General features: G+C 41.2%; 2 protein-coding genes across 10 annotated transcripts in view; one reads left to right on the plus strand and one right to left on the minus strand.

Moving 5' to 3' along the window:
* The window catches only part of LOC136442917 (lisH domain-containing protein ARMC9-like), a 310166-nt gene that overhangs the window by 93101 nt on the left and 192871 nt on the right, over positions 1-24194 (plus strand). The window lies entirely within an intron of this gene.
* LOC136443357 (msx2-interacting protein-like) overlaps positions 1-24194 on the minus strand; it is a 46160-nt gene that overhangs the window by 16628 nt on the left and 5338 nt on the right. For 3 of the 9 annotated variants that reach the window (XM_066440571.1, XM_066440572.1, XM_066440568.1), the window contains exons 2-8: positions 17514-17816; positions 14386-14552; positions 12773-13073; positions 5832-5980; positions 5075-5275; positions 4374-4525; positions 2332-2496 (exon numbers count right to left, since the gene is read on the minus strand). In XM_066440571.1, the coding sequence (XP_066296668.1) occupies positions 2332-2496; positions 4374-4525; positions 5075-5275; positions 5832-5980; positions 12773-13073; positions 14386-14552; positions 17514-17816 (1438 nt within the window). Of the gene's footprint in view, positions 1-2042; positions 2280-2331; positions 2497-4373; positions 4526-5074; positions 5276-5831; positions 5981-12772; positions 13074-14385; positions 14553-15709; positions 17817-24194 lie in introns of those variants that run through there. The other 6 variants (XM_066440577.1, XM_066440573.1, XM_066440570.1 and 3 more) reach the window with 5 other exon arrangements.

The following is a 24194-nucleotide window of genomic DNA, read 5'->3' on the forward strand; positions in this document are numbered from 1 at the left end:
TTTGAGTCACATCTTTCCCCACAATGTTTCAAATCCTAGCCAATCACCAAATCAATGCTTGAAAAACAACCACTTACAAAAATGGCTATGTCATTTTTCCCTTCACAAATTGACCTTCAAACCTACATAACTTACCAAGACGAGAATGACATATCTGGCACAATCCACTTCATTTTGATGATCTTTATCTTATATTCTAAAAAATAAGGTTACAGCATATTACATCTGATAAAAAATCTACAATGAAAAGTGTTGGAGACAATATGCCTTCAAAACAACTCTAGATCTAATACAATAATGGAGCCAGACTTCTTCCTGCACTAGATACACGCAGCATCCATAATCTCCTGACAACTGGCCAAGCCAATATTCACTGCTGCAGGCTACGGCTCGGGCACCGTTTCAGAACTTCAAGTCCCTTTCAAATAGGAACCGTTTCTTTTCCCTTCTTTATTAATTCACCTCCAACCTGAACCCCAAACAGTAGAATTGTACAAGATTCAATGTTAATGCTTAAATAGTGGTGGGTTGTGCTATAATCTATATGTTGTTAAAAGCTATGTTTATCACGCATAAGCTATATGGATGGCTAACTGAACTATATTCCTTCACAACTGGTCCTTGATTTTGTTTCACGATCCCACAAATTATGCTTCATAATCCGCACAGCTGGACATTATCGATTTCCTGATTAACTCTATAACCCCATACCATTTGCCTCAAAAATTTTGGGTGCATTTACAAAGGTCCTTCAAACAAGGGTGTTCCCCCTTAATCCTCGGTGTTTTAATAGCTTGGGTTCCAGGTAGCACCAAAGCGTCTTATTACGGGGAATAGAAAGCCTACATGTAAGCTGGGCTTACTGGCTGTGCGTGACATGCATCGCAATAAGGCAGAGTAGAGTACAGACTTTTGAGAGCTGTGGAGAATGATCAGTCAGATAAATCTATTTTTCATACGTACATGTTATAGAGGCCTTTACAAGAATTAGTACACGGAGAGTCTTATAATTAAATGCCACAAAGCAATACCCTTAAATCTACCATTAATAACTGATGGATGCTGCATCTGATCACGAGGAAGTGATCTCATAAATAATTCACAACAAATGAAAAGGGCAGCCGATCAGAGGAGACCATGGCTCTCATGTAACAAGCATGAAATAAACATATGCTTGTGACACATGTCTGTACCTTTAGCCTCAGAGGCACACAGAAACATCATCTCTACCTTGAGTTTAATTTTCCAAACACATTCCCTGCTTTGATGTTTTAAATGTGACTCCAGGAGACAAGTTGGTATAATTTTACAAAATCCTGGCAATCTGACCAACTTGCCAAGACTAGGAACCATAAATGTCCTCTTTACCTCAAGTCTACTTTTCCAAAGGAATATCGTTCATTTTATGCAAGGCTTTGAATGCAATGATGGCACGCAAAGACACAGATACACTTTGTCATGTAATAAATTAACATGGCGCATTTTTGTACCTTCAGCCTTACCTAAAACACTAAAAGCATCTACTTTTCCCAATATATTACCCATCCATTTTAGAAAATTCTTGTGCATGGCTTTAGAGACACTAATGTTGAAGCTGCAGTCATGCTTTAATTGGTCAGTAGATGAAATATTTTTTGCATCCGCAAATTCTGACACATTTTTGTACCTTCACAAAAACATAATCTGAAGATCTACCTTCATTCTACCTTTTCAAAGAAATTCCCCGTCCATTTTTTTATGGTCTTCACCATACAGAGATGTTCTTCGTTCTCAGAGGCACACAAAAAAGCAATTATAGGAAATTCTGAAATGCAGTCTTGCCCGCTTCATCTTTTAAATGTGATACCGACATAAAAATCCTGGCAAAATAGGGTCCAGGAACCCTCAACATCATCTCTACCATGAGTCTACTTTTCCTGAGAAATTTGCTTTTATGCATGGCTGATGTCGAAGCTACAGTGGTGCTTTAATTTGCAGATCAATGCTTTTCCCAGCCAGCCATTTTTTGACACGTTGTATCTTCACAAAAACACCTTCTCTACCTTGAGTCTACTCTTCCCTAAAAATTCCCTGTCCATTTAATGCATGACATCGATGACACATCAACCGCCCCAACTATTTTTGCCATCCACAGATTGACCCATGTCTGTACCTTCAGTCTCAGAGGTACGCAAAAAAATCTTCTCTACCTTTCCCGAGAAATTCCCCGTCCATTTTACCCATGGCTGTCGAAGACACAGATGTACTAATGAATTAACATCCCAACCTGTCATTTTTTTGCATCTGCAATTTCTGACACATTTTTGACCTTCACAAAAACACCTTCTCTACCTTGAGTCTACTTTTCCCGAGAAATTCCCCGTCCATTTTGCGCATGGCCTTGACGACGCTGGTGATGTCCATATACTGCAGGAAGGCGTAGGTGGAGTTTCCGCTGGGCTGCTTCTTGATGTCAATATCCTGTTGGGAACCAGAGTGGAGCAGGGTTGAGTGGGTCTGAATGGTCGAGATCAGATCGAAGCGAAATGTCGGGCGGGCGGGCGCGAGTGTTGGTGGGGCCGAGGAAGCAGTTCAGAGATGCAGGAAGCACATGAAATGAAATATAAAAGAGCTGAGATGAGAAAACTGTGGAAGGAAAAAAGAAACATGAAGCATCGTAACAATGCTGACAAGAGGTCCGTTTGAAGAGAAATCTTCAAAATCCTCTTATACATCTCTCCAAGTAAATTATTCAATGGAAAACCTTCCTTTCTTACTTCAGTTCAAATTTTGACCAAGTAGAATTTGTTTGACCAAAGTGGTTATTTCTAAGCTTGTTGAGACATGAGGTAAAATTTGGTTAAAATCCAATTTTCATGATTTTCAATCTCCACAAACTCGCTGGATGTACTCAACCAATACAGACAAAGGATGCATGTTTAAAATATGTGATACCTGCAGTACAAATATAAATATCAAACTGATAAATACCTCCAAAACAGGGAACACACACAAACTAAATTAGACAACACTTACAAGGATCCCCAAAATGATTCCCAACATTCATTGAAAAGTACATCACGAACAACATGATCAGTCCTATATTCTCTTGTCGTACCTACGCTATCGTCTGACAACCTTCAAAAGGTCAAATTGCCTTGCGCCTGCCAGATTACATTATCTAACTGGCTCAAACAATACACTCATGTAGTTCTCAGCGATGTATGGAAGAAGGTAGGAGAAAAAAATGAAGGTGAATAAAATGTTTTCAGAAAGAGAATACCGGTGTGACTGTATTTTGAATGCACTGAGTTTCTGTTATATTCTTTTCCAACTTTTTAAGGTCTGGGCTACCTTTATACCTTACAATTTGTACCTAGACATGCAAGACTATGTTTTCATGGTGATGTTCCAATTTAGCATGAACTGGAATCAAAATGGTGTCACCCATGTGGCAGTAAATGGTAACTCAGCAAGGTAAAGTTGCCCTCTGTTCTTTTCTCAAACTCATCCAAGAATCGAGCAATAGATCTTATCTGGCTATACACTATCTCCAACTTAATCATCTAGACTCTCCCTTGGGTTTTTCCAACTGATGATATGACCTCCTGAGAAACATCAATCACTACTGAATTCATGGAGGAATTTATGCTCTGATGTAATCTATCATAGGAACATCTCCAATGACAGATTTCTATTCAACTGCCATGCTAGCACTTCATCATATTATGCTGCTTCAATACCGCTAGGCACAATGACATCTACAAACTGTGCATGGTTAACACATACATCATGCAACTGTGCTATGTGGGGCAACAAAATGTGACAAAGGATAATGAATGCAATGGAAAGCAGGGATGTGAAGACAAATTTCTTTTCACACAAGCTAGATATACTTTAGTACTGATGTTTCAGTAGCCTTTCTGCTACTTCCTAGGCTACCAAAACATCAGCACTGACATTTAGGTTGTGGAAAAAGAATCTAATTTTCCAAGGGAAGGAATCAGCACAACAAACAGCAGAAGGAAAAGACAATGTGCAGAAAAAAAAGCAAAAGTGAAGTCACAGGAACAATGCAAAATGAGAGTGCAGCAAAAACGTGTAGCAAACACACATCAATAAACAAATGACACAGGCAAGTGTGCAATACGTCTCCATACTAATTTGTAAGGGCTCTGGCCAAGGTTTTCATGCACTTGAGCGGTTTGGATTATGGCTAAATTTGTCTATGACACAATTGACTGGATATCTTTATGATATTAGCAGAAAGGATTCTGAAAAGCTGAATTTTATGACTTTGCTTTATATTGTATAAATTGTCTTTAACTTGTCACCTTACACCCTTCATCATCGAAATATCACCTCTCATTTCATCTCTGCTCTAGTGTACCTACCACAATGTCGCCAAACTTCTCGAAAGCGCTGCGAATGTCCGAGTATGACGTGGATTTCTCCAGGTTTCCGATGAATAGCGTACGCGTCGCTTTCGGATGGTACTCGTCGAACAATTCCTCCTTTGGTCTCAAGTCACCCTCTCGCTCTTCTTCTGTACAAGTTTGTAAGGAGGGGTGGAGAAGAAATGACAAGCATTAGATCTAGTTTGAAAACCAATTTTATAGAGTTACAATCATCAGCATACTGGCGACAATGTCCCTGACTTAGATCTTCTATTAAATTTTACTCAAGTTTTGGTATAAAGGAAATGGGACATTATGGAAACTGACTTCTTGGTGTTCATATACCAATAAAGATGATTTTGATTTGAGGAATATTGTTTTATATGCATGGTGTGTCCTCATTAAATAATTTCTTTTCTTGCCTCTGTTTCATGCTTTTGTTTTTCATATACTGGGACCCCCTGAATAAACAACCCAATACTGTAAAATCTTGAAATGCCAACATACACAATGGTCTTATTTTCCCAGCTTCCACTATCCACCACAAATTCATGACAACACAGACATGCCTTTCCATCGTATTACTGCTATACTACAGAATCATTTCAACTGCAAACTTCAAATGCCTTGGAAACCTCCTTTCGCTTCTGCCTTGAAATCAAGTCCCTGGGAAAAGAAATTAATTTTGAGTAGCTCACCTGGGCCATCCCAGATAGACAGTTCCATCTGTGCACCAAAAAACAGTTTCCCCTTCGACGCATCCATGGCTTTATCTCGGTCCTCGGTCCGTCGAAAGAACACCAGGCCGTACCGGTCTTCTCCGATGCCCACCACGCGCACAGACGTGACTTTCCCATGCTTTTTGAACTCATGGAACAGTCCATCTTTTAAGCTAGTGTCTGTAAAATGGAAACAAGTTTTAGTACATTATCCCCCCAATTTTTTTTTTCAGCATGACTGTTCATCTGAGTTTCTTTGTTGATACTTAACATATCTACAGCACTAAAATGTTGTTCCAACACAATAAGAAAGCACATCAACATTTAACTGTCCTACTGCTGTCTTCGCATTTCAAATGACCAGTCACCTAGATCTTGTGTCCGTTAGCAATATGTTACATTTTCAAAGCAGCAGCTCATGTTCAGTATTTGTCAGCTACATTGAAAAACATTTGAGGATAGAAAGGGAAAACATTTTATATTTACTCTATTACTGTGTACAGTTTTCTAGATTTTCTTCCTTTTGATCTTTGATTGTACAATACAAAGGTGTATTTCATGATTTAAAGTAGCATTTCCTGTCCTGCCATATTTTCATCAATTTGGTTAAGACCCAAATTAGTCGACCAATGTTGTCTAAAGCAGAATAAAAATTTGCGTACAGGTTTGATACACAGTATACTGACACTCTGTAATTCTATGAACTACTACAGTGCACACAGGTGTGTTATCTCACCTGAAGATCTAACAGGTAGGTTCCTGACGCAGAGTCCGTACGACCGCGGCTCGTCCAGCTTCTCATATCTGTCTATCTGTCTGTCTCTCCTTCCCTCCTTCCTGAGTGATCGATCACTACTGCTACTACTGCTACTTCTGGAACTACTGCTGTAGGGCAAAATAGAGAGAAATAAAAGGTTAGTTAACTTTAAGTGACTTAATTAACAATATCATCAATCAACTCAGTGAACAAGTTATCACCACAAAGCTACTAATGTAACATCTTGGAAAAAGGAATGAGAAAATAAATGGATTTCTTCTCTATTTCAACACAACAGTACTTCCTATACAATATGAGTTCAAGTTTTGTTATTGGCATAACATTCAGGTATTTTAGACCTGCAACTAAACCTTTTTATAGCATGAGATTTTATTTCATTCTATCTACAATGCTCTAAGTCTTTACCATCTCATCACATCCCTTTAAAATTGCCTGTCAAATGCCAATAAAGGGGCCCACAAAAATTGCACACATGGTGCAATACCCATGATACCCTGTGATCAAGATAGATGATAAAATGAACTGATCCTGATAAGGTGATGGGGTTTCATAAAGTTTTATAGATCCATGATAAAATCAAGCAGTTGGCGATGATGGGATTCTGCGACACTATACTTTGTTTAACTGCCTTGTGACTAACATTTCACGGCAGTGACAGCACTGTCAAAGCTTTCTTATTTGTTTAGGACATAAAAGGTTAAGCAGTTATCCTCAATTGAGGTGAAGCAGGATGCTTTTTCAAGTAGCTAGTGGTAGTGCAATGCAGCTTTGCTACAGCTCGCGTTTTTGGCCAAGCACACCGGGTAACCCCTACTCTTCTCGATAAGTGTGTTGGGTTCTTTTTTCTTGGTTCTTACTCTTAGACATTCAAAGTAAAAATTGAGCAAGACAACAACATGAAAACATGGGAACAGGATGGAAAACAATAATCTGATGATACTCGTTATTGAAACTGTATATGGATGATTGAGTCCATTTCAAGTCACAAAAATGTTTTCAATTCATTATAGATCTAGACTCTGCTTCAATTGGTATTTAAATCTTTCTTTTTTCAAACCTGAGTGAAAACAAATAAAATTGGTGTGGCAAAATATGGACACTGACAATGAGCGTGAATGCTAAATTAAGCAAGGGATTTTCATTACATGTTGGAAATTTAGGGAATGTGCAGTGTCAATAAATGTAGAAGTTTTTTGCTGACTCTATCAAAAAAATATACAAATAAAAACATTCTTTCAAAACACATGTGAAAGGGACGCTGCCACAAAACTATTCTATTATTTCAAATTCCAGTTCCCTACCCTGAATACATAACAGAATACACAGAAATAGATCACCGTGTCACACTAGGACAGCATTTCTGCTCGTTCTAAATAAAAAAAATGCTTTGTAACATTTTAACTACAAACCTAGCTACCCTGGACGACTTCTTTCTACTTCACTTGTCCATACATTGGATTTCCTTTTGAAGTAGACCAATTCCTACTTTGTACCCTTTACATTATACAGAAATAGCTCACAGTGTCACACTACGACTGCATTCCTGCTCGTTGTAGATTATAAAATGCTTTCTAACATTTCAACAACAAACCCTGGCTACCCTGGACGACTTTTTTCTACTTCACTTGTCAGTACATTAGATTTCCTTTCCATAAAGCTTAAGCACGATGACACAAAGCAATCCATCACTATCTGCCGATACCTGAAACTCTGCAATGCCCGCACTCCTATTTTAGCACCTCCACTTGAGTTCAGCAGAATTACGTCAGCACATGTTTTGGGGGTAAGGACATACCAGGGCAGTCATAACAGCATGTGTGCCTTCCTACTCTCTCTGCCAACTATTTTGAGCAGACTGCTGATCTGGGTGTCGGCACTGTTTATAGCAACGGGGCAGACACAGGAGGATGTGTGTAGAGTGGTTTGCATGCTAAGACACGTACAAATCCTACTTACCGAGTCTTAGAGATAAAATAGAACCTTACTTCGTCAACAATAGCACTGCGGGGCAACTCCTTTTAATACACAGCAAACTTCAAACAATGATTGTATATGGCTCATGTCTTTGGTAATTTGCATTCCTGACAAATGCAACTACCAGAAAATGAAATCTTTGGAGTAACCTCCTGCAGGCTACCTAGCCAGCTGGCTACCAAATGTCTATTGGTAAGAGGTCACCGTCATAGAGGTTTTCCGTATAAAACTTAAAATGTACAACATACTGCCGGGTACATGAATGTTTAGTACTAAGGTAGTTATTTGTAGCGGAACAATGGTCATGGAATGACGGGTTTATCTAGAAAAGGAGCATAGATTGAGATGGTGTGGATTCAACCCCTTCTGATGTTGAGATTTATAGACTTTCAAGTCAAAATGAGGCATTCTAAGGCTTCTTGAGGGCCTAGGGGGGAACTACTGTCAGACAGGTCACAGTGGCCACATGTGACCTACATGTAGTAGCATCCCTGTCTATCTGAATTCTAGGCTTTTCAGAGAATCTGCTCCCCTGGTAGTCTGTATAACACAAACTCCAGCTGTCCGGGGGTTTCTCTCCCCTCCCCTCGCGGTTACAGGGCAGCGAGCGGTCACAGGAGGCTTGATTGAATTCAGGCTACTCCCCTGGGTAAGGGTGCATTATAGATTGGTGGGATCAGGATGGGGGCATGGTGTTCCTGTTTCTCTCTTTAGAAAAACATGGAATGACAAAACCCAGAAAGCAGAGTTACCCAGGCTGTCTGTTCACCCTAGGACAGCTGCGGCAGAGCTACCATTAAGGCCTTGCCAACAATCTGGTTTCCAGGGTACCCATGACCCCTACAGTACAAGCTGCGGGGTAGTCTGTGTAGTACGTGATTACAGAACCCTTGTTTATCTTTCTCACTGTAGATGACCCAGCCTCGAGTCAGCGCCGTCTCCAGCTTTACATTTTTTCCCCTCACACTCGTTGTCTTGGGGCCCATTTTCTTGATTTTCATTGTCAAATCTGTCATTTTAAGTTTAGGAAAATACATTTTATCACTTTCATGTTTGGGACCGAGTGAACAGTTTGTTGGTCGCAACAAGCAAGTTTCCGTCTTGGGACAGAGGGACAGGTCCCGGAGACAGCCCAGCCTTTGAGTTACACTGGGACAGCGTCTTCCAACATCATCTCTGTACGATTACTTATTGAAAATGAAAGTACTAACTGGCTACAGTTTAATCTATGAATCATATTGTATGAATTGGTTAGAATGACCACCAGGCTAACCTCGAATCATCCCTACACAGAAGCATGGGGATCTGTATCAGTGTTATTTGGCATTTTTCAGCACAGTGTAACTGGCTGTTCTACTTCTACATAATACGTAATCAGATCACTGTGATTCAATGTAGAGAGCGATCTATGGTCAGTTGAATTTCCTGTAAAATGCCATGACCACCAGTAATTTTGCGTAATTCGTAATGTGCTATCCCTAATGCGTCAGCAAGGATCCATCGACACGATGTCATCAGTATCGGGTAAACTCAGCCAATATACATGTATATATATAGCAGCCTGTTCTGTCAGTGAATTTTTTGGCTGAAGGCGTCTATTTTGGATCATGAATCCTGTGGACACATTTCCGAAATCTGCCAATCATCTTCAAATCCTTTGCAACCCTACCTGCTCTCGATCTGGCAAAATAGTGGAGAAATCGCTGTTACTAAGAATGCAGTTCACAGCCACATGTGTATATGCTGATCATAACATTGTCTACCGAATTCTCTCTTTATTTTTGGTTATTGCTTCATTGTGATTTTCTTGTGCATTTCATGGTCATCAACGGAAGGCCCCTAGCCTTTTGAAAAGGTGCAGAAGCAGATTAATGCTATGCCTCTGCCAGCGGGTGTGTTATTAGACACGGGTGGCTGCTGCTGTGAGCACCGCTGCATTCTGTTCCCTACGACCTTCATTCAAGGGCAAACAAGTCTGTCTGTCTGACAAAGGGCTGCTATTGCTCAATGGGGGCCTACGTGTCTTTTTCCGTATAATCAGCAGTTTTAATTCCATGCAATTAACAAGCAGAGCTCTCTAATTTAACCTAAATCAAAACCGGTGGGTTGTCAACTCAACATAATGCGCTAGGGACATTTCTTAATGTGTGATGTGCTGGATGTGCAGAGAAATTTGCATTATTCATAATGCATTTGTAAAATTGTAATGCGCAAACCGCAATGCAGACCCCCAACTGGGGCATTTCTGAATTTATGATAATGCATTAGATGCGCAGAGACATTTGCAGGACTCATAATGCAGAAACCCCAATGCAGACCCCCTTCAATACTGGGGCAAACAACAGAGGCTCTGACTGAGGTGTAGGAAAAAGGCCAGACGACATCTCTGACAGGAGTCTGCTTTCTGTTAGCTGTGACATGACCTTGACATCAAGATTCAAGGGCACACAGAGCTGTTCTGCCAGAAGGGAAAGTCATTAATCTGAAATCAGGGCGGCCATGTTAGTAAACACAGGAGCTATGGTAACAGACATCTCTGTCCTGTTTTCTGATGTTTACTTCACTCTCAGTATTGTGTTTAATGCGTCAGAGATTTTTTGGGGCTGACAATGCTAGACATGAAACAGGAGTAGAATCCTCAGCAGTAGAATCAATATGTTACATGCCAGTGAATAATGCATACAATACAGTACCGGTAGATGGAAGGGGTACGGAAAAGGAAATTCTCTCAAGTAGGAAATGTTACATTGTGTTTAACAAAGGAACATTTTCAAGTCCAGATCAACCATCAGTCATGCCTGAATCCTTAGTCTGCAGTAAGGCACACCAACATAAACAACATCCACTGTTGTGGTACATGTACCTCACACAAGGCTCCTCATACAACACACATGCACACACACACTTGTGAATAATTCATGAGCCCTGGATTATTGCTTTAGGAGGAGCCCTAGGATTATGATCTCATATTGTCATTACAGTTTATGACCTGGTAGCTACTAATATTGCATACATTTGCAGATTGAACTGATCAGCTACAGACGACACTGTACAAGTAGGATGGACATCCATGGTCAATACTGACCAATGGAGGCCAGAAACTGGAAGCCACCTTAGATTTGCTATCACGTGACCTTTGGCTGACTGCAGATTCACATCATCTGTCAAAGAATTTCCAAATTTAGGGTGCAAGGGCATCTTTGGAGATTGCAGTTGAGTTGCATCTAATCTCAGCCATGTTGCAACAACTAAACACACTCGTGACACTGTCAGAACACAGACATGCAATATGTACGGATGTACCCTAAAAGTCTGTCAAAGTTATCAGAAAGTTTGTACCCTATAGATAGTACCAATACTCAAATTCTGAATGTCATAGTACAACCTTGAGAGCTGATTTGGCATCAGTAGATTTACTGTTAGATCTACTCTTCACAATGTGACAATACCATAAGGCAAATACATCTAAATCACATTAAATCACAGGATCACTGAGTGGGTAAGAAAAATGTAGGTTCAAAACATGTCCCCTTGGTTGTTGATCTTTCTGTTTGAAGTCAGAGATCACTTGGTTCATGCCCTTCACATGAAGGACAAACAGAACAGGCTGATGGGAAACAGCTGCTGCACATGGGGATTAACCATTGTTAGACCTGGGGGGAGGCAGCTCTAATATGGTCAATAATCTGGATCCTTTGTCTGCATGGCTTGGCTTATGTTGTTTTTTGTGCGTATGTGTGTACAGATTATAAAATACTTAAATAAACAGTGCTAGTCAAAAGACAGTGTTTTGCTCTAGTGCTTACATAAGTTACAATGTCTTTTTGACACAAGTAAAATTAAGGCATCATGTCCCTTGAGACAGACATAATGACAAAGATGCATCTTAATTATTAATTTCTAGCAAGCAAAAAAAGGATTACAATCAAGTTCTCGTCCAGAAATAGAGCATAATGGCTTGCTATACTGCATGATGATTGCTGGTGCTTTATTATGCCTTATCTACTGTGATATCTACATAAACAATGAGTCAGACTGCAAGCAGTGCAACAACACAGTGCTTATTTTGTCTCCCACAGTTTTAGCATATGAATCACCAGTCATCAATATTTAATAACACAAGAAACAAGCCCCCAGCAACAATAAGCCAAACACGCCACTAGAAAATAAGCTTTAGCTCTACATAGGCCTAAAAGACAAATAAGGGACACAAATAATGCATCAAGAATCTGAAATACAGTACAAATCTCGCTATTGTCGGTAGATTTTCTGTCTAATACCATAGAAAGTTGTGTTACAAAAATTTTCTTCTAAAATCTCTCCGACTTTTTCTTTTCTTTGAAACACTTACTACTCTGTGATAGCAAGCATTCACACAACACCATGGCCACAACCAGCATGTGTGTACCTGTGAGTGTGAAGTTATTTTCTGGGGTTTGGGTACAAGGAAGAAAGGCAGCCTCTATCTGGGTCATGCTATTTATAGCATTTGCAAGGAAATCTAATTGCTGCTGTTGCCTAGCAACCTCTGGTCACATGACATCAATATTGTGTCCTGCAGGATGTGCTGCAGACTAACTACTGGCACAGTCCCACAGACGTAAACAGTGGGGTGGCAAGGACCAGTATAGACCTACCTGCTCAGTCACAAATACTAAAGGAGTTTCTGAGATCAATTTTTGCCATCTTTTCTGCACAAAAATTATTCATTTTCTACAGTGGACTTAAAAAGTGAAATTACTTTTACAAATCGACACTAAAAAGTACACAAAAAATCATTCTGCTGAAAAATAAAAACACAACACATCTGTATGACAAAACAGAATTGATTCACCCCCTCTCAATAATGTTCAGCGAATATAGTTATTTTTCATCTATCTACTAATTAATTTATTTATTTATTTATTTATTAATCTCTTTCTCACCTCTTGGAGCGACTCCTACTGGAGCTACTGCTGCTGCTGTGAGAACTGCTGCTGGAACTCCCGCTACTCGATCCGCTCTCGCTTTTCGACCGCGACTTACGCGATTTCTTCTTCCCCTCCTGAGAGCGACGAGGTTGACGGCTATGCCTGCTACTACTACTGTCTTCTGCATCCTGGTACTTTTCGGGCCGTGGGGGCGGCTCGCGAGAGTCTCTGTCTCGGGACGAGTGTTGTTCACGAGTTTCCCGCGGGTAATCCCGTAGTTCGCTCCGTTGTCGCGTGGGTTCCTGGCTATACCGGCCTGGAATGTGAAAACATGAGTTTAGCCTTTAGAAAATAATCTTCACTTGAGTCCACTCCATTCCAAATCACTGAAATCACCATTTTGATTTTTCCTCAAAATAATAAAATATTCTTACTTTTACTATGATACAAATTATAATGACAAGGATACCTTGTTGTTAAACAGTTGATCCACACACACAAGGCACCAGATTTCTTTGATGATAGTTTCAAAGATACAACAAGCTTTCTAAAATTGGAAACATGCCCCCTGGGGGCTTCCTTTGTTGTCCTGTTATTCTAACAAAGCCAGGAGGGAGGGACAGTCATTAACACCTATGTGTGAAAACTGAATTGTTTGGACATAATAGAAACATCCGCAAACATGTATGGCTCAGGGTCCTTTCCAAGTCACTGCACGGATTGTTAGTGTCTTGATTTACAAATGCTCTCAAATCTTCTTCGTAATTATTTGTCTATAGATCTGACTTAAGAAATAGTTTGAACATCATTTTAACTTTCTATTTCCCCAGTTTCTCTGAGAGCCACCCATGTTAGTTGTCTGGATGGTTACATCAAATACAATATATGATGTAGATGATTATATAGAAAGCCTGCATGGACTCCTTTCCAGCACAAAATGAATTGTTAAGGGGGCAGAGAGGGTGAAGTCATTTGTAAGATTTTGTGGAGGTCAACAATTTTTCTCCTCCGTTAGGTCTACATTGTTATTTTACAGTTCTAGGTGTCAGTTTGTTCTCCTACCTACCATTTTTCAATGCCTTGGCCCCTGACCTATTTTCATCCCTCCCTATAATAGACTTTTCACTGTTACATTTATCTTGAAGTGTTTTGCATCTATCTTTCTCATGATTGTGACCTCTTGAAGATAAGGGTCTGTCATGTCTTAATATCTTGACAACCAAATAAATAGTCATCCTTTCGTTCCTATATCTTAATCTTTTCATCTGTCTCACCCATGTCATTTGCGTTTATGTAATTCTTGATAATAACAGTAACTTTATTTCCGCTACTTTAATGGTCACTAGTCAACCGCTAAAATTAATTGCAGTGAACAATTCCCTTTGCCCAACTGCTAAAATTACCAACCACAATATTAAATGGATTTACAGTATGTAATTCCATCAAGTGGCTTTCAAGACCGTTCGGTGTAATATGACCAGCTGCTGCCGCGCCGCGTGCCTGCGAAGCTGGTGTGTTACGCCTGATGGCAGTTATACCGGCTATATAGATACAGATACAGATGCCTTCTTTTATCATGACAGTTGAACTTCAAAAAACAAACAAAAAAGTTGGCATGAGTTTTATACCTTGTTCATACATTCGCCCTTTATCGGAATAGTACGCTGCCCGTGGTCCGTAATCCATGTGTCTTCCCCGCTGGTATGGATCCTCCTCTACGTAACCCATGTGCCGGCGGTCGTACGGGCGGTCGTAGAAGTACGGGCTGTGGTCGTATCCGCGGTCGTCTGGCATCCTGGTGTTTTAACAAGAGCAGGTCAGACAGTTGGTTTAGACACTACAGTGCATAGGAGAAAGGTCAAGGTAGTAACAGGGGTATAGGAGAGGCCCTGTAGTTTACAGCATACTTACCACTAAACCTCCAACTGTGGGGAAACTACAGTAAAAATCTGCACCAACCTTTCAACTTTAAAGGAAATACTGAAACAGACACTCTGAAAGGGAGAGATACTAAATCTTTACCTCTGGTCAACTTCAGTGTTGACTGAAACCTCAGTTTGTTTAAAGCAGATGACAAAAGTCATGGGATAGGTAACAGGTACACACTACTAGCTGCATATGTCTGCCTCCGAGCCTATTCAGAATGGTTGACTACAAGGCTGTTTTATCAAGACATGTTGCCCCAAAAAAGGCAACTAAAGGGTGAAAAAAATCTGTTAGACACACTTTGTTTCACTTCTAGCTGATCAAAGACTGCTTTGAAATTTAGTCCAATTGATCGGATACTGCAAATCAAATTGAGTATGGTACTATTTTCAGCTTTGTTCAAACACAGGTGCTTCATTCCTTATATAGAGCAATTATTTGGCACCACACTTGCCTCATCCCTGGTAAGCCAATGAAATGGGGCCAATCATTCACGATTTTGTTTCTTATCTCTGATTGGTCAATGGAGAGCCAATCAAAAGCAGCAAATTATTTGTTATGAGAAGTAAAACTTTTGTTTCTTATCCCTGGTTGGCCAATTGAGAGCCAATCAAAATGCACACTTTCTCAGTTTCTGTGATGCTGTTATAACTTTGTAGTCATGAGTTTCTCCTCCTTTCCATAGCAACAGAGTTAACTACTATGACAATATTCAAAAGAGTCCTCGTATACATGGTGTAATAAAAGAGATGCACATTGTTGGACAAAATTTCATCATCATAATAGATATCCATACAATCCTATACTGTAGAAAAACAACAAGCCCAGCAGCAACTATTCCATGTAAGAATTGAGAAAATGTTGAACCAGAAAATTCAGATCATCAGTAGATGAAGAGTGCTACCTCTGACTACATCTGTTGAATGTTACAAAGGTTAGTATAAGACTGGTAAAATTCCTTGCCTTACAGAGTAGTTTTACCTGGTTAGTTAACAGTGAAGCCACGCAGTATTAGGGGATACCAACCTGGAGTGGGCGTACACACCGTGTAATAATCCGATAAAACCCGGAGGCCGTTTGGCCTAGTCTTACAGAAGGGGGACTGACGGCGGGACAGGCAAGCCTGCCAGCAAAACAACAAAACCGCAAACCACATTCAACATCAAACCACAATTTGGGGCCGTCAGCGAGTTACAGTTATCCAGATGGGGGTGATTGATGTTGGCTTGTCCGATATGTCCCGTCGGCACCGCGCCGTGGTAGATCCAATCAGAAGTATTCCAGCGTGATCAGTCCGTATCCATGGTGACGACACCACTCATCGATCACTTGGTATTCCATATGATTTGTCATTAGTTCACGCCTGTCACAAATCTGGTTCCATCAGCGAGCAAACGCCCCACTGTGGGCCACCTGCACAGACGGATGGCCCTGATTGGACCAAGACACAGCGAGTCACGTACAGTTTTGCCTGCTTATTGTAACGCACCGTTAAATCCACTTGACGATGACGTGATGTCCGGCATCGTTCTCCGTGATATTATATCAATACTTCAGCTCCACAACGAAACTGAACGTACTTCTTCTTGCCGTGAACACTGACAAAGTCAAGACAACTTGATGATGATGAAACACAGTCATGCTCAAAGTAAACTTCCGGTTGTTCAAATCTGTAGATAGAGTCCAGGACAATGAAGACAGAATGATCCGCGTCAATGTTGTAGAATGACAGTTTGTAACCAAGTCTCCAGATAGCTCAGTTCACTGTGTTGAAGCAGATACGATTTATCCAAACTGCTGCATACAAATACTCCATGTCTGCTGGACTGGCAATGTCTGAAGGTAGTGTTGTCTCTGCAGATACAGTTGAGTGATGTCCAACCCTTGCTGATGAAGTCACCATTCTAAAGTTGTCCACTACATCCATGGGTGTATGTGTCAGTATGAGTCAGTCACTGTTCTCCAGGCTTGGAGAATAAGTACATGTAAAGTAATCCAGATGTGCGTGTATATATATATATCCATGGACAGGTATTCCGTAACAAGTGTCTCTCTGCAGGCGTACTCCATAAGTTCGCTGACCAACAACAGTTCCCATAGGTGTGTGACCAGCACGTAAACCCCAGGAGTCGGTGGTATGTCCCAAAATATCTCCCAGGTAAGGCACAGGTGGTATATCCTAGTGTAGGTCCACAGGTTTAGTGTAGGTACAGTACTGTACGCTACTCCATCCCCTAACAGTTACAACAGCCCTGAAGTCACTACCTACCATGTACATAAGATGTAACGGTAGAATGTAAACGTTAACCATGTTGCCAGTGTACATGGGGAGTTGTTGCTTTTTTGGGTGTCTAAAACGTGCCAACACTACACACTCACAACACAAGAGCCCACGTCACGTCTTACACACAGTTATACCTTACAGCAAGTGCTCGCCCTCCCCGCACACTGGGCATACTTATCTGTCGTACACTCCCGAGGTACTCCGGTCGGCATGATGGTACTCCGGTGTGATGGTACGTATCCGTGGTGATGTGAGGATGAAATGAGGCGGTGGTATATTCCATATAAGGCACTGACGGTAGGAATTATAACTAAAACTATACCTCCATGGCGGTGTAATCCGTCCGGGTGCCGCAGCGTAATCCGTTGAGGTCTCGGACCACACAGATCCAGGTGGTGTGTAAGTCGAGCCAACCAAAACCAACCCAATGTAAAGTAAAGGTAAATTCCATGCCCACCACCCCCTTTGTAGATCCGTCAGCTGTGGAAAGAACAATTCATGAGAACCATACATGAGAGTGAGGCTGGATCCGCGCCACACACTTACCCATCCGACCTACGATCGAACCGCGTGTACCGTCCGTACGCGGGGCCGTAAGGATGTCCGCCCTCCCGGTACCCCATTTCCCGCTGTCGCACCGTAGCCGGGTCCTCTTCGTGAATCTGAACCACGGTTCCCGGTGCACGTTCCGGCTCGTTGTAGTCTGTACGCAGTTCCCTGTCGCCCATGCGGTTAACGCCATTGTGGGCCTTCTGTGCAGATTTAATGTCAACAAAGTCTACAAAGGCTGCAAGTCCACCCTCTGAACTGCGCTTGGGGAGAATCTTCACGCTATCGATCCTCCCATACCTGCAGAAAACACAAATAAAACCTCCTTTAGATAAGCCACATTATTCATGTTTGTGACAAAGAACTACAATGTAGTTTATCAGTGATCAGTCAAGAATAATACCTCTTTGTACCCTTGAAACCCCCATCTGGAGCCCCATCTCTGTTAATAAAGCTCATACAGTATCAAACTTTCCTCCAACCACATCCTCTCTCATTTATTGCCCCCCACAACACCTGTAATATATCAAGCCTTCCAGCTTTCCTGGCAACCTATTAGGGGACAGCTCAGTACATACAGGAGATGGGTGAAGAGTACGGTGACAGTACAAAGGTAAAGCATCCTCCTCTCAATTGAGGTTTAAAAAAATAAATAAATAAAAAAATAAAATCTAACGGTTCTTGGTGGATGTAAATGTGCAGATGTTGGCACATTGGCGCACCAAATCCATAGTGTATTTTTGGCACACATTTGACAGACCAAGTGGCTCCGTGGGCGTCACTCCACCGCCAGGGAAGGTCATGTTAAGTGCCTTTCCAAGGGCACAACTTCGGGGCATGGTGAGTATCAAACCCGGGACCTATTGGTTCTGAGTCCAATGCTCTAACTGTTGCACTAATTGACGTGAAGCCTGAAACTTGTTCCATGGCCTAATACTGTAATAGTGAGATGTGACCAATCATATACCCACAAAAATATCTTCACATCAAAATCCAACCAGCATTCCACCTTCAACTGAAACAGCCCCCCCCCCCCCTTCAATCTACATAATGACATTTCCCCAGGAGCAAGCCACAGACTGAGTGGACTGGGAGATTAGGTGGCTAGTCTCTTCTGAGCCTGCTCTTCTATCTCATTCCATTCTGCAGATGGGCTAAAAGGGGTCAACCAGAACCACCTGAGTACAGTCAAACCTGCCCAAGGCGACCACCCGGCGGACCGAGCAAAAACGGTCGCGATGGACAGGTGGTCGCCATGAAGAGGATTCCACTCACATGTTTCCAGGTCGAGGTTTTCAAATACAGTACGTAAATGGATGGAAAATTATGTGAATTTAGACAGTATGACCCCCACCAGGTTCAATTCTCATTGACAGAAAGATCCTACAAAAATTACATTTTCCGTTATCGTCGTAATAATTGTATACAGCTACATCGTGTATAAATTTTTGTCATAATTTTGACTACAAAACAATGGTTGCCTCGATGATCGCAGCGCCCTCCCGCATTCACACGTTACATTAAATAGTACACACTCACACACACGCACATCATCGAAGTTTTAAGGCCTAAGACAAATCCCTAGAAAACACCTGCTGACCCCAGCCTTTTTTGGGGCGCCGACCGCTGGATAAAAGGGGCAAAAAGTTTCCGATCTGACAACTAAAGATGAAAACGGAACGGTGTGATTTCGTCGGGCCGCGCCGCATCGAAAGGTAAGTCAGTGCAGCAGAACGCACACCGTCCAATAAAGGTTTGTGAGATTCATGGAAATAAAAAGAAAATAAGAATATTAATTTTAATTAATAATTAGAGTATTCGTAAATGTTCATACACAAAAGCAACGTGTTTTAGAAAGGTCAGTGGTACGCCAAATCCGGGCCGCGCCAAAATCCAAGATGGCGTCGGGACCAAGGAACAATATTTCTCGCCCGACGTTTTGCCCGCCGCGAAGTCATTTTTCGGCGGAATTTAGTAAGACACAGACAGATTTTTGTTGAAAATACAAGAAATAGATAGTAGTTTCTGCGAAATCTGACCTTTTGACGCCATGCACTACGTATTCGTTTTGAAAATTGAGTTTAAACCGAACTGAGTGCGGTAAACTATAAGATTACGATAGGCACAACAACATCACAAACATTTGTCTTTACAATATTTATAGGGGGAACGCTTTATTAAAACACTTCATGGAGGAATCGATGCTATAACATTGCTATTCCATGTATTTTTGTCCTTATTTTTGTCCTTCAAAGTCTTGAAAACATTTCCGTGAAATCCGACAGCAAAATGATCCGATGTCACACGCTTGAAAATTAGGCGGCCGCCATGGGCAGGGATTGTGCTCTGTGCGGTCCCAATTCGTGGCGGTCGCGGTCGCGTTGGACGGGTGGTCGCCTTGGACAGGCAGCTTAATGCTTGTGCCTATGGGGAAAATTTTCGGGACCGAGAAAAAGCGGTCGCCATGGCCAGGTGGTCGCGTTGAAAAGGTGGTCGCCTAGGCAGGTTTGACTGTATCTGGAGAAATAGAAAGCAGATTGGACTGGGCCATCCCACGCCATCCCAACGCAATTGAAGCTTGTATCTTACTGGACTGCTGCATGTTGGCGGCCTAGCTGTGTCCTAAATTGGATTTTTGTTTCCCTTGACTGGCTTGACTTTATGATGGGACTATCATGCAAAACGTAAGACAACACACAAAGCCTCAAAAGATTTGTTTTTATCGCTGAAATTTGTTGAGCACTCATGGCACCAGTCGCAAGGTTGCCAAACTGCTGCAGCTTCAGTGAGTTACCTGCTTTAGAGTAGACCTTGTTTCTCTCTGCACCAGGCAAAGGTCTTGCCTTCTACACCAGGCAAAGGTCTTGCCTGGTATCCAAAACCTATTATAGCTCCTATAGCTCTAAAACCTATTACTCTATATAGTCTCTTCATTTGCGTAAAGGGACAAAGAGACGCGTCAGCTATAATAGGTTTGGATACCAGGCTACAAAACCTCCCTTCAAATATTTCAGAGCCATTTTTGGATTGTCATAAGAGTTAAAACATACATGAAAGTTATCAGCACATAATACTACCTCCACGAGTCTGCTGGCACTATAAGTATTACAATGCACATTTTATTCAAGCATCTGTCATTTAAACTTGATGGAATCTTGTTACCTATGACCAACAAAATTTATTTCTATTACGGTACGTCATCCCTCGGCTCCAGACAAATAAAGTCAAATCACGCGGTGAGGTGTGCATGGGTGTGCTGAACCAGATCTCAGGCTGGGAAGACAGGCCCCCCTACGTGCCCCACAGGTATGGATCCAAACCTCCGCACCATCCATACAAAACCACCTCCTTGTTATCTACCTTGAACAGCTGCCAGGCTGGGTCTCTAGAAGTGGATTTCTACCATACCGCAAATATTAAGCCATGCCTCAAGACAGGAGTAAAATCAACTCTTTATAAAACATAAGCAAAATATTTTTCCATGGTCAGTAAGAATTTCTGATCTGTATTCAGGGTCTCTGATGCCATTAGGTAATATGATGCTTTGAAATTGGGAAAAAGGTCAATAAATTATAAATGAATAATTAAAAGCATCTTTCAATGCAGTCCATTTCACATATAATGTTGGAAAAATACCACCCTATATTGTGAACTATAGCAATGATTCAATACTTTTGTTCCACTTGTCTCCACCAGGAGATAATTAACAAGGAAAAGAACACCTCAGTTTCCAAAATAATCCCCAACCAATTAAAATCCCTTTTGTCTGCAAACTGGAGCATGGGCCTAGCTGTGGTCTGCCAACTCCTGTTTAATATTCCACTCACACTCTCGTTACACTGGGTCGGCATTTATGCATGCACAGCACAGCCGTTCCATTAGAGCTTAGCGTTCCACGGATCGATATTCCATTTCCCTTGTGCCAGCCGCAATCACCGCTCAATATCCAGAAAGCTCGGGAGTGAGGGGAAAAGCTAGGAGATGGGAACGCTGTCTGTGGGCAGCAAATCAATATTCTACCCCGCGCATATCTGATTTGCAGCCCCCTGGTTTATAACCCATTTAATGCCGAACTCATTAATTCTGATCAGCATCAAAGCAAATCTAACCAGGCCGACTGGTTCCGCCGTGCCTGGTAGGATATGTCCGCCATACTAAAAGGGGGTCTTCCGAAGGGGTACTGCATTACGAATTACTCAAAATTCTCTGCGCTTACATTATAACATACGGTAACACATTACGGAAAATTCAGAAACCTTCCTAATGCATTAGAATAAAATTCAACCATCCAATGTCTATGATTATGCTTTATTTCAAATCATTAAAACGGCTTGATTACGCTTTGCAGAAAAAAGGGCTTGCACTTGCAGGCCCCCTTATCACAAAGCACTTTCCTGCCAGTGCCACAGACAGTGAAAACTAATTACTTCTATCCCAATGACCTCCGTAAAGTAAAAACCCATTTTTCCATCCAAATGACCTCCGTAAAGTAAAAACCCATTTCTTCCATCCCAAAGACCTGCATAAAGTACCCGGCCTCATCCTGTTCCACTAACGAACATTGACATTCTGTAGGAATCCAGAGGTCAGTAAGGTTCTTATACAAGCATTCCCACAAACACCTCCTTAAAAATCACATGATTTTTCTTTTCTTTCTCCTCCAGTGCCGAATCAAGATCAGTATCAGTCAGTCTCAAAAGGTGTGACTGCATATAATAATTAATGAATAGCAAATACAATTCTATTATGCTATCCATTAAAAAATAGATCATAATGGCCTCTAAAAATGACAGAAAACCTTATTTCCCTGGAGACTCCAAGACCTGCTAGCCAGGTACAGTGCCTCTTTACAAGACTGAAAAGGAGACTTAAAATGTGTGGTCCCAGAAAGACATTACCTCAGATTCAACCCTCTACTGGTTATGCTTTACTGTTAGTAAGTGTTACATTGAATTAGAATGGCTGATTACGCCAAAAAAGACACTTGCACCACAGGCCCCCTTCTGATTCTGAATCAACCCAATTCAGTTTCCACCCTTGCGGTTATACAATGAGATGTGGTGAGAATACTAATAAGTACCTAATAGCTCTACCCACGTCCTACTTATTATTCCACACATCATAATTCCACGTCAGGCAAGCCAAAAGATTTCTCGCTGCCACTCAAAGAGCTGGATCCATATTCTGGGTTAACCATTACATGATCGGACGTGTGGAGAATTCAGACTCTTCCCACCACTTAAGAGACCTTTACAAGATTACAATCCAAACTCTTGATACTAAAAGCTTCCAAGCAAAATTTTTCATGATTAAAAGCAACCAAGTAGGTTTCTGTCCATATTCATTTTCATTACAGCTAAGTGCTTATTCAGGTTTCACCATAATTTGCATTCTCTGAATGCTGCGTACTGTGTTATATGTGGGTGAGCTAGCATTACACCTGAAAAGATATTGTTATACAATAACTTTTATTTTCAGTATATTGCCACATTAGCATCCTGTAATATCATACATATATCTACATATGCAGCATATTGCTTTAGCATATTGCTTAACATAGCTCCTGCATCTTTAATGATCTGCAGTCATAGACCAAAGAAAAGCCAACCCATTTCTTTACTTCCTTGGGTCGTTAAATAGGCCAGCACAGCGCCTACTTGTATGACCAATAAGCAATGGATCACAGTGCCCATTTCCCATAATGGCTACCTGTGGCTTATTTCCCATGCAGTACAGCATGTCTATAAATATGGGATGATGTCATGGTCTACCTGGGATGTATCAAGAGGTGCTAGCTCTGCTGGTCTGCCCACTTTAATTTACTCTTAGTCTTACCTGGGTGCAAACCAGTTTGTTTCGATATTAGCATAAACTTGAGCCAGCTTGCAGTGGCTAGTTTTCTATTGATACCAATATAGCAAGGCCATGCTCACTGTTTGTGTGGTCTAATTTCCTACCAAAGGGTAATTTGCAATAAGGCACATCTACGTAACTTCAGCCCCATGCTCTCTTTTACCACTAAAATATATGAAGGCCATGTTCACCTGTGTTTGTGTGGACTATTTTCCTACATAAGGATAATTTACATAAAGCTCCATGCTCTCTTTTACCACTAGGGTCTGATGAATAATGAAATTACATAAAAAAATCTGACCGTCGCCATAGATTTATTGCTGTACAGTGCATTCTGTAATGAGCACGCTGGGGACCAATAGAGAGCCATGATGACATCATGCCATATCTGTAATGTATGCAGGACATTATTTAAAAAATGCTGATGTATCGGCTATGGGGTTCTCACCAGATGCAACAGCAGGGCTCCATATTCATTTTGTGAATATGTGAACCTAACCTACTTATTGGAGTGTATGAATGCCTTTCCACAGCTGAAATTTACTGACCTAAAAATCTAACCTAAAATAAAGTAGAATGTCAGCAAAATCTATGATAGACCTTACTGCATGTCTTCAGAGCTCGGAGCTGAAATTCTATAGATAAGGTCTAAAAGAGTACTAAGAAAACAAAGGTTTCATAATATTTTCTGACACATAATTCATTTGTCATGAATATGCAGCTGTATACTAGTACTAGTGTACAATAATACCTTTGCATATTCAACCCTATCATTATCTAGGTGCATTGGTGCTCCCAGTCAAAAATCAGTTACACAAGTTTGGG

The sequence above is a fragment of the Branchiostoma lanceolatum genome, chromosome 10, assembly GCF_035083965.1.
Source record: "Branchiostoma lanceolatum isolate klBraLanc5 chromosome 10, klBraLanc5.hap2, whole genome shotgun sequence".
Lineage (NCBI taxonomy): Eukaryota > Metazoa > Chordata > Leptocardii > Amphioxiformes > Branchiostomatidae > Branchiostoma > Branchiostoma lanceolatum.